The sequence below is a fragment of the Papio anubis genome, chromosome 2 (genome assembly GCF_008728515.1).
Source record: "Papio anubis isolate 15944 chromosome 2, Panubis1.0, whole genome shotgun sequence".
In the NCBI taxonomy this organism is placed as follows: domain Eukaryota; kingdom Metazoa; phylum Chordata; class Mammalia; order Primates; family Cercopithecidae; genus Papio; species Papio anubis.
In genome coordinates this window covers 142,607,709-142,622,419 of record NC_044977.1, presented here as the reverse complement: position 1 = coordinate 142,622,419, position 14,711 = coordinate 142,607,709, and the positions used below count along the sequence as shown (strand labels likewise).

Below are 14,711 nucleotides of genomic sequence, written 5' to 3'. Positions count from 1 at the left end.
TGTTTTAAGAAAAAGAAAGTTAGAAAATCAATAAGCTAGGTATTCAATTTAAGAAGTTAGGAAAATAACAATAAGACAGAAGCAAGGAGAATAGTAGATAAATAATAAGTGCAGAAATGCATAAAACATAAATCATTCTCAATTAGGATTAGCTGGTAATACTCTCTTTCAGGATTAGGAAGTAGAAAGATTATTTCTGGAAAGGGTAAGAGAAGGCCAGTCACACACATATCTATATATATTTTCTATTTTAACTCCTTAAATGAATTTTACAGAAAGAATTAGAGGACCACTGCTTTTTAAATGACATTTATTTTTTCTAATAATTCAGGTACATAACACATTTTCAAAGGGAAATTTGAAAATACTGAACAATGTAAATAAAAGAGATATAACTAACTCATAGTCCTATCATCAGGAGATAATTATTAAGTATTAACTTGTATATACTTATGCTTTCTTTTTTCAGCCTATAGCATCTGGTATCCCATCTAAGTAATAACCTGGCCCAATCCTGCTTAAGCTTCCAATATTAGGCATTTTCAGGGTGTTATGACCACAGATGATGTAACTATTAACTTTTAAATATTTTTCTGGTCTTTACATATCTGAAGGTTTACGCATGTCTACATGTAATTATATGGTTACTTAATTAAAAATTTGGCTTCAAACTGTATACATATATTTGGTTTTTGAGTTTTTTTCCTTTTTACTTTGAATTCACAAGGATATGAAACACACATATTCAGCTTTTTTTGTGTTCAGCTTTTTTGTATTCAGCTTTTTTTACTTAAAATTGCATAATTAGCATATACTCTTCAAATATAGAATATTTGGTGGCAGTGTTAAAATTTAATTTTCCTGATAGAGATACCATGCTGCATTTGGCTGTACCCCTGATGTGTCCAATGCTGTGTTGGAGTCATTCAGCAAACATCTATTCATAGTCCATTCAATGTATGGTGCCATGCTGAATCTAAACAAGAGATAGACAGTCTGAAAATATCTGACAAACCGATGAGGTGGACCTTCCAGAAGTCTGTTTACAAGAGGGCTGAGGAGACTCTGGGAGAATCTTTAACAAGATGGTCCTGGATATGACTAGCTTACGGACTTGATAGAGAAATCCTGGGCTGTCAGAGAGGAGAGGTCACTCTGAGTACAACATGGTGTTTGTAGCGTGGTTTTGTCTCCTGGCCCAAGTCCTTCGGATCTCATGTTTAAGTTCTTTGGAAAGTAAAGTGTTATTGAATGAAGCTCCGTAAAACTCTGGAGCCTAAGCATCTTTGTCTTAGCATCCCTCCAACCCAACATCTGGAAAAGGGAGACTTTGGTTCGGTCATTTTGGTTGCAATAGGCAGAGCTGCACTGATTTAGTGGTGGGGTTTACTGAAATGATCAGCACAGTGACAAAGAAGAAAGACTATCTAGGAATCCAAGAACAGAAACCAGGCCTAGTGTACACTGTCACTGTGGGCAAAGGCAGTTTTAGGAACTTTTGGAGCAGAAGTTCACATATCTTCCTTTTAATAGGATACCGTTATTAACATGAACCAGATACTCTCTCTAAATATTGGCTTCCTTCTTCATCCTTTAACCACTTTTTGATGGTAATACTCCAGTTGCTTCATTCTTGGCTTCCTAGTTCAAATTCTCATGCTTGAGTAACCACCAGTCTTGCTTGGATAGTCTTTTACTCCAGCCTAAGTCAGAGGCCACTAGCAAGACAATAGGCTGCCGAAGACTCTGGGGCTTGCCCCAGTTCAGTCAGCTGGTCCCAGAGCATGAAGGTCACGTGGTATATAACATGGCTTGCTTTCAAGATGCTTGTTTCAACAAAAGCTGTAAACAGGGCTTAAAGGGGGCTGTTGGCACAGCAGGCATCAAGGAGAAAGATATTCTCTTCCGTATCCCCCCAGCCTACTCCCTGGCTTTGGCACAGAGCAGGTGTTGACAGACCATTGTTGACAGTGTCCATGGAGGAGACAAATGGGGAAATAGCAGAAGTGTTGAGGCCCAGTGCACCTGTGATGGAAGCGGTGTTCAGCAGGGTAACTACAGGAAGCAGAAAACCTGGTATGAGCATTCAACACTGAGTGCCCACTGGCTCCACTGTGTAGTGGGTCCTGTGGATGGTGGGAAAATATAAGATGTGGCTACTGTCCCTGAGGAAGTCATGGCATGTATAGGTGGAAAATTTGTAAGTGTTCTACTTTTTAATTACTTTAAAAAGAAATATAGGTACTGGTACCTCCCCCTGACACAGGTATTGACTGGTCAGTGGTCATTTTCTCTTGCCCATTCAGCATGTTCCCTAGCTGCTCACTTATTTTAAGGCTACCTCTTCTAGTCCATCACACTCACCATTAGGAGTCAGAAAGGAAGAGCAAGAGTTTAGATTGTATAAGTTTATATAAAACTCTTTTTGGCTTATCTATATCACTACTTTCCTCATTGAATGTTGAATGGAAGTGTCATTTCATGATGTTTGCAAATAATGTTGAGGAATGTGGAAAGAGCATATGCCTTAAAGTTTGGAAAAATAAAAAAAAATTTAATAGTGAAAATATGAGTTTAGAAAATATTTATAGTAAAACATATTCAATAAAGAAATCTTGGAAAATATAGAAAAGTGGGAAGAAGGGCCATCAATGCCCCAAACCAAGCATAATTGTTGTTATATTTCCTTTTAGATTTAGTTTTCATCCTAAATTTTGATTATTAGCGTTTCATTTGCTTTAAATAGTTATACTGTAAACATGAATTTGTGACCTGTTTTTTGATTTAGTATTTATAATTTCAAAAACATCATTTGTAATGACTATAATTTTACAACCATTTAGTACTCTTTTTTATTTACTTTATTTTTTAGTATCAGAAAGCATTTACAGTATGTACTACTCTTTACTTAATCCTTCCTCTGAATTTGGAATTTTGAGGTGTTTCTAATTTTCCAGAATATTAAATAATGCTGCAATATACATATTTGCATAAAGTTTTCTCTCATATTCTTATTTACTTCCCTAGTATAGATTCTTGGAAATGGATTTGTTTGATCAAAGGGCAGAAATATTTCTGAAGTTCCTGATGCATATTGCTTAAAAAACATTCTAAATGAAAGAGTGGCATACTTGCATGTGCAGTGAGGACTGCAAATTTTACAAATAAACACCAAATGGAGAAAGCACCATCATTTCAATATTGTTCTAATATTGTCCTTAAGTCTACACAGTTGATATAATATTTAGATAGATGGCCATGTCTTGATAATGGAAAACATTTTTGTCCTTATTCAAATGATTCCAGGCTACAGGAAAAAAGGAAAAACAAAGTGATTAAAGTTATAAACTTGGCTTGATTAGTAATCCATAATCCAGGTAGCAACATAAACTTATATTTCATATTCAAAATATGATAGAACAGAAACACATCTCTTAGAAATTTGTAGGAAAGGTATTACACATTCTATGTTGCTAAACAAAATACAAGAGATCTCATTCATAATTTTTCTTCTCACTGGACTTGTTGATAGCAGTTTCAACCATAACTAAATTAACATTAGTATTTTAGCAGATGAAGTAGAAGTAATTTCAATAGGATAAATACATATTTCCCTTCTTCTTCAAAAGCACTCACTATGCACTCAAGATAAAGGTTTGTTAGTTGAATGTAGCAGCATTCAGAAGAGAAGTTATTTCAAAGAGATAAGGTTAGGAGCCTTTGCTTATCTTATGAACAGGGAAATTCTTGATAAATGGTAAAATTTCTTCATGCTTTGAGTTATCTCTATGTAGAATACTAAAACATTGCTCATTCAAAACACTTATGAAGCCTTACCATACAACAAGAAATGCAGATTTTACAATTACTGAGTTGATTCAACCCTTATACATAAGCCAAGACACATTGGGATATCAGAAAAAAATGAGATAGTAGAGCTTGAATAAAGATGAGGGCGATAGAAATGGGGGGAAAGTGATGGAATTCTAGAGTCTTTTCAGAAAGCCTCATTGAATCCTGGGAAGTGGGGATAATATGGATGAGCTACAGGTGCCCATGAGAATCTGTTACCTGGATGATCACTGAATAGCTTCCACACAGTATCTTGGATAATTGCATGGCTACTCTGATGAGGCAGATGATCACTTGAAGCCCACTGAGGATTATGAGAATGGAAAATAAAATGATGTTCCACTCCACAACATGTGCAGGTTCCAGGCACTGAATCCATATGCTGGAATCTGTAAGGAAACTGAGAGAAACCCATGGCCAAATCTACATACTGGGTCCAAGGAAGAAAGCTACAGGTATTTGTATGTTTGAGAAATTACTGTGTGACTAAAATATATAGTTATTAGATATGAATTAATGTATTTTAAAAACCATTCAGATACACATATTGGACACATCATATGCATAGCACTGAGCTAGATACATAGTTTATTATAAATGTTGTGCTTGCCTTACCACCCTCATGGCCTCTCCATTTTTCTTTCTCCCTCTTCCATTTCTTTCCTACTTCCTTCTTTTTTACTCTTTCTGCCCCTTTATTTATCTCCTACCTTCTAATGCTCCAGGAAATAGAGACACTCTGAGAATTACTTTATATTGCCAATAGCTCTTGTCTCCAATGGGAACGAGCACTGAATATGAAATCAGAATTCCTGGATCTGTAGGATGTTGAGCAAAGAACTTTACCCTTCTGGCCTACAGACTCTTATCTTGATAATGGGGTTAAATATCTAACCACAGAGTAATTGTGAATATTTGGTAAGAGTGTGTATACAAGTGGTTTGGAACCTGTAAAGTACAACACAGATGTGGTTTTCTGTTAAATTTCCCTAGACCTATCTCATATCCCCATTGGCCCCTATCTCCATCTCAGCCACCAGGGAAATAAGTCCCTCCAGATCCCTTGTCTAGACTGTTCCTAGTACATGCTCTGCACAGATCATCTAGCAATTTAAAACAAGATGACTTGCAATGTTGCAGGAAATCAGGGACCCCGAATGGAGGGACCGGCTGGACCTGTGGCAGATGAACATAAATTGTGAAGATTTCATGGACATTTATCAATTCCCAAATAATTCTTTTATAATTTCTTACACCTGTCTTTAATCTCTTAATCCTGCTATCTTTGTAAGCTGAGGATGTACGTCACCTCAGGACTACGGTGATAATTGTTAACTGTACAAATTGATTGTAAAACATGTGTGTTTGAACAATATGAAATCAGTGCACCTTGAAAAAGAACAGAATAACAGCAATTTTTAGGAAACAAGGGAAGACAACCATAATGTCTGACTGCCTAAGGGGTTGGGCAAAAAGAGCCATATTTTTCCTCTTGCAGAGAGCCTATAAACAGACATGCAAGTAGGAGATATATCACTAAATTCTTTTCCTAGCAAGGACTATTAATATTAATACCCTGGGAAATGAATGCATTCCTTGGGGGACGTCTATAAATGGCCACTCTGGGAATGTCTGTCTTACGTGGTTGAGATAAAGACTGAGATATGCCCTGGTCTCCTGCAGTACCCTCAGGCTTACTAGGGTTGGGAAACTCTGCCCTGTTAAATTTGTGGTCAGACCAGTTCTCTGATCTCAAACCCTGTTTTCTGTTGTGTAAGACGTTTATCAAGACAATACATGCACTGCTGAACATCAACCCTTATCAGTAGTTCTGCTTTTGCCCTTTGCCTTGTGATCTTTGTTAGACCCTTATTAGTAGTTCCGCTTTTTGCCCTTTGAAGTATGTGATCTTTGTACCTACTCCCTGTTCTTACACCCCCTCCCCTTTTGAAACCCTTAATAAAAATTTGCTGATCTGAGGCTCAGGTGGGCATCATGGTCCTACCAATATGTGATGTCACTCCTGGCAGCCCAGCTGTAAAATTTCTCTCTTTGTACTCTTTCTCTTTATTTCTCAGCCAGCCAACACTTATGGAAAATAGAAAGAACCTACACTGAAATATTGGCAGGAGTTCCCCCGATATTGCAAGGCTCTTGTTTTTTTCCCAGACTATGATACTGTTTAATCCTTCTTGTAAACTGCAGAGGGGCATAAGTGCCCTGGCAGGGTTGGGGAGGAACATAGAAGCTTGCCCTGACACCCACTCCCTCCACTACCTCCACACGCAGCTCTATGGCAGCATTTACTTCATTCATTGTAATTCTATCTGTATCTGTATATCTATTTGTGGCTGCATCTGTATCTGCATCTATTTCTATTTCCTTAGCAGGCTGTGTACTCTGAGAGCACTGACTATGTTTTGTTCACTCTGAATTGCCAGGTCTAAGCTCTAAGATCATGCTTGACAAATTGTAAAGATCAGTAAGTATTTGTTGAATGAAAACTAACTCAGGATCCTCACCAGCCACCATGGCAGTGACTAAACCTGCTGGCTACCTGGCAGGTGGGGAATGTCATGTGGCATAAAGGAATATACAGGGAAATAATGTTAATAATAAAACCTGAAAATTTATCACATCACATTTGTCCATTACTTCCATTTAATTCTAAATTCTATGAGGTAGAAGTGATTATTGTCCCCAACTTACAGAGGCTCAAAGATAGCCAGATACTTATCTAAGGTCGTGTAGCTTATAAGTAGGAGGGAGGGACTTGAATCTCGATCTATAACCACCAAAGACCTGTACTCCAATGGCAATGTTCATTCACCTTAAGGTTTCCATCTCAGTAGAATGTTCTGTCAGGTCTGTGTGAGTTTCTGGAGGGAAAGGACTCTGTGTGATTTACCTCTGATTCTCCAGTACTTAGTGCAAGGCTTGGACCTAGTCAGTGCTCAATGAATATTTGCTGAATAAATGCAAAAATGAATAATTGATATGCACAATTCAATATTAACACCTGCTCCACACTGTATTTGTCAAGCCTTGGAAACTTCTTGAGGGGACCAGAGACTTAGCTTCCCTGTGTTGCCTCCTATCAATGTTTCACCTTTAAACATTTTTACATAGATGGAAACAGGTGAAAACAAGCCTCCGGGGCAGCTTAAGGGAGTAATGGAGGGGCATACAGGCAGCCTAGAGAGTCATGACTTAAAAGGGGAAGTTCTGATTTTGAGGTAGGGAAAAGTTCAGGGGCTGATGGCATTAAAAAGGGTTCTTTCGCACCTAGTGGGAATTTCTACATTAGGATCCTCTTTACTGAGCCCCGTCAGTCCTCCAGGAGTGCCTCTTCCAATTTCTCAGGAAAGCCTGAGGTTATTATCTAGGTTTTCCTGACCTGAGGGAGATTCATGTTTGCTAAGAAAGGTCATGGTATGTAGCACCCTGTAAAAATCTTCAGAATGAAGGCAGGTACAGGCACAGAAGTAACTCTGCCATGCAGGCCTAGATGCACATGTAAGACCTCAGATGGACATGGGCCTTGAACAATAAAGCCAATCATGGAGAGTTGAGAAGAAAATATAACTTCCCCCAGTGAATGGTACAGACATTCCCTCATTTTACTCCATTAGAATTCTGAGCACAGGATAAAAACAAGGAGAGATTCAATGGACTTCTTCTGTATTTCTTTCTGGGCCCTGCTACTTCCTAATCTGCATCTGGTGCTGGGAATCCAATAAGCCCAGCACAAGGCTAGTGTGAGGCATTCTGAGATCTGGGTTTGGGTTGTGAGACTCCTGACTGAATTACTAGCCTTCTGAGCAAGACCACCACTTTAGACACTTCTCTAGTAAAAACTGCATAAGCTCTGGCTCATTCCACAAACTCCTGCACCTAATCATGTCCCTGGATCACAGACTGCACTTTCCTGCTCACCCTGCCTTGTTCTATCTCTTTATCATCCCTCCTACTATAGCCCTGAGTGGCACCATCCAAGAGCACCATGGTTTCTCTCCTTCCCAAGCCCTTTCACAGTTGTAACAGACCACATGTCCAACCTGGCCACAAAACAAAACTGAGTTCCTGGATCCAGCCAGGCCATAAGCTCCAGCTGTTACCAGATCAGACCATAGTAACCACACGACTTTAATCTGAGGTAGGGAGAAACACACCTTTCATTTGGATAGCTCCATGACAGCCTCAAGACATTGAATGAAAATCGCATTAAAAGACTGAAGAAAAAAATCTAAACAAAGATCTGTGCAAGAACAAATTGGTCTGGATGTTAGTAAAGTAACAGGAAAATTCTGCACTAAAACAGCCACAGGGAACCCCAAAGTGATCATGGAAAATGACCGTGAGCATGAGCATGAGGCCAGGTATTTCTGATTTTCTGACCTTCTTGGTTTGGGGAATTATTCCTTACCGTCCAGCAGTGCCTTCAAAAGCATACTCCCAGCCGTCAAGGGTGAGGCAATATGGCCCCTGGATCAGACCCAAGGCAGAGATGACCAGGCAGTATCCAGAAAAAGCAATTCCAAGGGAAGAAAAGATAATCGACAGCAGTGTCTAAATTAAAACACAGAAGCAGGTTAGTACCATAGAATGCAATGACAAGGGGATATTGTGGATAAATTATCAGATAACTACATTCCCCTATTCATCCAAGCTCATGCAGTCTATACAATGCTAAATATCCACATACAAATTAAAAAAAAAAGTAACCCAAACCTATTTGATCTTACAAATAAGTTTTTAAATAACATTTTGTTTGGCATCACATAGAGGTAACTAGGTAATTTACTAAATTTATTCTTTCCTTCTGGAATTTTGATATCAAAATAATGATCACTTCTTATGAAAATGCACTGAAGGACGTGATCAATCAACCCACAACTATCTATTGAAGACCTGTTATTTTCTAGGTAGAGTGAGTTCTCTATGCAAGTGTGAATAATGATGAAGAGGAGGAAGAGGATAAGGAGAATGGTAGAAATGCAGGAGTACTGGCTTAGAAAATTTGGTTGTAGGCCGGGCGCGGTGGCTCAAGCCTGTAATCCCAGCACTTTGGGAGGCTGAGACGGGCGGATCACGAGGTCAGGAGATCGAGACCATCCTGGCTAACACGGTGAAACCCCGTCTCTACTTAAAATACAAAAAAATTAGCCAGGCGAGGTGGCGGCGCCTGTAGTCCCAGCTACTCGGGAGGCTGAGGCAGGAGAATGGCACGAACCCGGGAGGCGGAGCTTGCAGTGAGCGGAGATCGCGCCACTGTACTCCAGCCTGGGTGACAGAGCGAGACTCCGTCTCAAAAAAAAAAAAAAAAAAAAAAAAAGAAAATTTGGTTGTATTATTCTTCCTGATACTATTTTAATGATTTTTAAAGTGCCAACTTAAAAAATGCACATCACATAACCCCAACAACATGGATGAATCTAAAAATTATTATCCTGGATGGAAAAAAAAACAGATAAAAAAAGACAAATACTGTGTGATTCCACATATATAAAATACAAACTAATCTATAATGACAAAAAGTAAATCAACAGTTAATCTTTTGGAATTGGCAGAAATATTCTGTTATCTTGACTGCAATGGTGGTTTCATAGGTATAGTCAACTGTTAAAACTCATGATATTGCATACTTTTAATGGATGCCATTTATTATATGTAATTTAGCCCTCAATAAAGTTTATAAAGAAAAAATAGACTAATAGAAACTCAGTTAGGAAAAAGTAAGATTTCCTAATTTTAGGTATCTTTAAATGTTGATTTTCTGAAAGCGCATCAGTAGAACAAAGATGGAGGAAAGACTAAGCAAAATGGAAGATGATCTTGGCAGTAAATTCTTGATCTCTGTACCGTACTCAACAGTAGTGAGGGTACAATACTGTCAATACTTTTGTGTTTCTGAGTGAGAGGAAAGAAAGCTGGAACCCACTCAACCATCCTCAAAAAACTATTGCTCTTACCACATATTTTTTGCTGCAGTTTTCACTCTGGCAACATTTATAGTTTTTATTATTCTCCAGTACCAGAAGAACTGTTGCTACTATAAGCATCTATAGGAGGGAAGACATAAAATGTTAGTAATGAAATGCTCGTTTACATTTGTGCTTATAATCAGAGGACAGTGACTTCAAGCATAGACTCTGGGGTCAGGTAGATCTGGATTTGAATCCAAGCTCTGCCACTTTCTAGCTGTGTGAATTTGAAACACCTTCTCTATAAAATCGTATCAAGAGGTTGTCATGAGGTAATATATGTGACATTTTGAGTATAGTGGTTGATTGATAGTAAGTGACTGATAAATGTTAGCTATCATTATCATGGTTAGCAACCATCAAAAGCTAATGATTAAGGGATTAAGGAGAAGTAAATGGTATGGACATGAGAATACCACCCTGGGCAGCAAAACCTGCCTTTCTCAATGACTCAGTTGTGGAGAACCAAGGAAAATCATTCAGCAGGCTTGGTAGTTTGCCAACCTCTCTTCGTTTACTGTCCTCTGGGAATGCAGGTGAGAGGCTCAGTTAACCTGAAACCATATCTCTTTAAAGTGACTTCAATTTCCCCATGCATTCAAACCATCTCAGGTTTAAATTGTTTCACTGTGTTTTGTCTGTATCAAGCCAACAAAGTGGGAGAATCAGTGCATCTTATTGCCTTTTTAAAATTTTATTTTAGGCAAAAGGCCAGAGCTCTGGAAAGAACATGTATTTCTTTACCATTATAATCTCTGGTTAGGCTAGATATAGACCATGAATTGCTTATGGGAAATTCTCCACCCGGTTTTTACTCTTACTATTCAGGACTGAATCCTACAGCTGAGTTCACTGTTATTTTACTCTTTGTAGCCAATGTTTCTAGTTTCCAAATTTCTTCAGCTTTCATTAATTTTTTTGTTCATTTAATTATTTACCTATATTCTTCTCCTTTTCTCCTAAAAGGATTTGATGCAGTTATAGTAATATATTTTAATAATTCCTGGAAAATGAAAAAAATAGAGAACAGGTTTCTTTTCCCAGTTTTAATTTTCACATGGAATATAAGCAAAAGAGTCCTATATTCCCCTCCGTCCAACATCGTTAGTTATGACAGACTGAAAGAAATTCTGGTCTAATCTTAGTTATGTCTTGCAGCTCTTCCATCTATTGCAATTGCATATTGAGGGAAACAATGATGAGACAAGGCCAAAGCATAGTAACCAGCTTCATTACAATACTGATAGAGATAATTAGACCTGGAGCCTGTAGTCTTATTGCTCAGGCATCAACTGTCGAAAGAGACACTGCCTTCTTTTTTTGTTTTAAAATATAACTGCAATATAGAGGAGTCAAGAATAATGGAGGTAAATTACACATAATTCCACCACCCTTGTGTGTCTCCATGCATTTATTTCTGGTGTTTTCCTACATGTGTCTATTTGACACAGCTGCAATAGTAATTTACCCACAACGTTGTTGTGCCTTTTTTCACTTAACATGAAATAATGTGCATTTTCCATGTTGTTACATCTTCATAATTATAATTTTCACCACTGTATGAAGTCAATGTACCATAATTTATTTCACTACTTCTCTGTAAGATACTTCTTCTAATTATTTGCTATTATACCAATGCAGCCACAATCATTTGTGCACATAGCTCTTTCCTTATTTTGGATGATTTCCTCAGAATAAATCATGAGACATAGGATTACTGAGTCAAATGACATAAGCATTTTCATGGATCTTGATATATTACACCAAACTCTTCCCCAAAAGACTGACACTTATTTGTAGTGCAGCCAACATTAGTTATGTACTTATTTCATAGCAGCTTCAATAGCATTGGATATTAATATTTTAAAGTTTATTAATTTAATATGCAAAATGAATAACTAAATGAAAATTGCTTTACAACATAGCTGTTCAAATATAATAATTAAACACCCCTAAAACACGTAGAAATAGATCATAATGAATTTTCTTCTACATTATTGGTGGTCTGATTAGCTTACAGTCCATAATGCACTATTATTGGGTATATACCCAAAGGATTATAAATCATCCTGCTATAAAGACACATGCACATGTATGTTTATTGCAGCACTATTCACAATAGCAAAGACTTGGAATCAACCCAAATGTCCACCAGTGATAGACTGGATTAAGAAAATGTGGCACATATACACCATGGAATGCTATGCAGCCAGAAAAAAGGATGAATTTGTGTCCTTTGTAGGGACATGGATGCAGCTGGAAACCATCATTCTCAGCAAACTATCGCAAGAAAAGAAAACCAAATGCCGCATGTTCTCACTCATAGGTGGGAATTGAACAATGAGATCACTTGGACACAGGAAGGGGAACATCACACACCAGGGCCTATTATGGGGAGGGAACGGGGGAAGGGATAGCATTAGGAGATATACCTAATGTAAATGACAAGTTAATGGGTACAGCACACCAACATGGCACATGTATACATATGTAACAAACTTGCACGTTGTGCACATGTACCCTAGAACTTAAACTATAATAATAAAAAAAAAGAATTAAAAAAAAAAAAAAAGAAATGACTTGACCAGGAAATTGTCTTTTCCTCTGAGTTGCCAACATGATTTACTATCAGTTTGTTTATTTTTAAAGAACACAAAGTCATCAGGAAAATGTTCATGGATTCTTACCATTGATAATTCAATTTACTTTTCAAAAACTCCCTCCATTATTAGGGTCTCAATGTAGGATTATTTAATGATGACACAGCTCATTCTTTAATAATCATAATTACAACAGTCACTGAGTATCTACTACATGCCAGTCTCTCTCCTGGGCACTTTATCTATATATATATTTTATCTTGAAAAGAAAATGCCATTATTCACATTTTTCACATTAGAATACTGAGGCTCAAAGATACTGAGTAACGTGCTAAAGGTCCATGGCACAAACAACAGAACTTAGATTGACATGCAGGTTTGTCTGAATATCCAAGTTGCTGCTTTTTTTTCATGCTGTCCTAAAGCCCATTCAAGCTAGAAAGACATGAGTGCAGACAGAAAATCTGTTCTAGAAAACAGTAATGCCACTGAAGATCAAATAGCTTAAATTGATATGCAGTGTTCATGAGAACATTCTCTTTTTACAGGCCAGTGTCCCACAGACTTTCATTAGGACTAATTTCCTGCATTACTGAAGCTGCATTGCTGAGCAGCTTATTGAAAACAGAGTTATGCCCCAAATCCTAGCAGATTACCTGCCCCTTCATCCCCATCCCTCTTTCAAATCCGACACCCAAGATTAGCAAATGATTTTTCCATTGTTCATTATTTTTACCAGGTACAAGGTAAGTCTCAATTACAACTCCCCCTTCGCTCCCAAGTCTCCAAAGTCACACTTACCATGACGCCTGAGAAACAGATTCCTTCAAAATACCACACGTAGTTGGTGAGTTTATTGCTGGATGCATAGGAAGTTTGCCCATTCGGGAAATACAATAATATGTTCACGATTATACTCCAAAGTGCAAGCGGAATCAGCAGACAACTTAAGCAGCCTCCACACTTCCGAGACCCCATTTTGCCCTGCTTAGAACCTGTGGGAGATTTCAAGAGTATACAGCCACAGAAAGTCTAGTTTTCTTCTTCCTACCTGACCTTTTTTCTCTCTCTTTTTTTTGTTTTTTGTTTTTTGAGATTACCTACTGCTTTCAGGGTCAGAGCCCTTCACTTCATATTCATGAGGAGCCGGGGAATTGGAATATATCCGCAGCCGACAATCTCAGTGTGAAACAGTGGTTTACTGTTTGGAGAACAATAGACAATGATCAACAACTGAAGAGCTGAGCTGGTCTTCATCCTGTGCCAAAGGAATGCGGTGTTTTTCACTGCTTTTTAAAATAAGTCATTTTCCTCTGGATTAAACCACTGAAGGCTTAACCCTGACCTTGTGTTAAGAAGGAAGTTGGGGTGGGGACTGGGATTGAATGTAGTAAATTTCATCCAACAGTGGAGAGAGGGTTAAAGAGAAAACTACCAAGGAGGCTTATATTTAGAGCTTGATATGTTTGTTAAAATGTCCTGACTTTACCCTCTTTATGTATCTGTCTTTCACCTAATATGCTTTTTATGTGCTCACTATTCACCAAGCTTTGTTCAAATTGCAAGGGATACAGAAAGGACTGAGAAAGGAACTGGTGGATGAGAAAAACAAAATATCTTGGTTAGATCAGTACAGCTTTCCTTCCAAGAGTTTGCATCTATTATCTCTACCTCTCTGAAAAATCATAACAGAAATAAATATTTTCCCTACTATTAAGAAAACAAAGATAGGGCTGGTGCAGTGGCTCACGCCTGTAATCTCAGCACTTTGAGAGGCCGAGGCAGGTGGATCATCTGAGATCAGGAGCTCGAGACCAGCCTGGCCAACATGGTGAAACCCGATCTCTACTAAAAATACAAATATTAGCCGGGCATGGTGGTGGGCGCCTGTAATCTCAGCTACTCCGGAGGCTGGGGCAGGAGAATCACTTGAACCTGGGAGACGGCGGTTGCAGTGAGCCGAGATCATTCCACTGCACTCCAGCCTGGGTGACAAAGTGAGACTCCATTTCAAAAAAGAAAGAAAGAGAGAAAGAAAGAGAGAAAGAAAGAGAGAAAGAAAGAAAAGAAAGAAAAGAAAGAAGGAAGGAAAGAAGGAAGGAAGGAAGGAAAGAAAGAAAGAAAGAGAAAGAAAGAAAGAAAGAAAGAAAGAAAGAAAGAAAGAAAGAAAGAAAGAAAGAAAGAAAGAAAGAAAGAAAGAAAGAAAGAAAGAAAAAGAAACTAGCAGTACAGGTTCCAAAGAGGTTTCTTGGCACCCCCTTGTGGATATGATTTT

At 38.1% G+C, this 14,711-nt stretch overlaps 1 protein-coding gene across 2 annotated transcripts; it reads right to left on the bottom strand.

Annotated features, from left to right (window-relative positions):
• Positions 1 to 293: 293 nt before the first annotated feature.
• TM4SF18 (transmembrane 4 L six family member 18) lies at positions 294 to 14,182 on the bottom strand. 2 transcript variants are annotated; one of them, XM_009201531.3, is made up of 6 exons: positions 13,537 to 14,182; positions 13,238 to 13,431; positions 9,825 to 9,914; positions 8,279 to 8,421; positions 4,072 to 4,252; positions 294 to 3,307 (listed from the first exon to the last, which is right to left on the bottom strand). In XM_009201531.3, the coding sequence occupies exons 2-6, from the start codon at positions 13,412 to 13,414 to the stop codon at positions 3,293 to 3,295; spliced, it is 606 nt and encodes a 201-aa protein (XP_009199795.2). In that variant the 5' UTR covers positions 13,415 to 13,431; positions 13,537 to 14,182; the 3' UTR covers positions 294 to 3,292. The 2 variants fall into 2 exon arrangements, with proteins under 2 accessions (XP_009199795.2, XP_009199794.2); XM_009201530.3 differs by having other exon boundaries at positions 13,238 to 14,181.
• Between the last annotated feature and the right edge of the window lie 529 nt (positions 14,183 to 14,711).

Excerpts from the sequence above, each read along its gene's own strand:
- TM4SF18 (XM_009201531.3), bottom strand. The coding sequence starts at position 13,414 with ATGGGGTCTCGGAAGTGTGGAGGCTGCTTAAGTTGTCTGCTGATTCCG. Across the intron at positions 9,915-13,237 it reads TCTGTTTCTCAGGCGTCATG|ATGCTTATAGTAGCAACAGT; the intron begins GTAAGTGTGACT and ends TCCCTCCTATAG. Across the intron at positions 4,253-8,278 it reads TTTGAAGGCACTGCTGGACG|TTTCCTTACAGATTCCAGCA; the intron begins GTAAGGAATAAT and ends GGTTTCTCTCAG.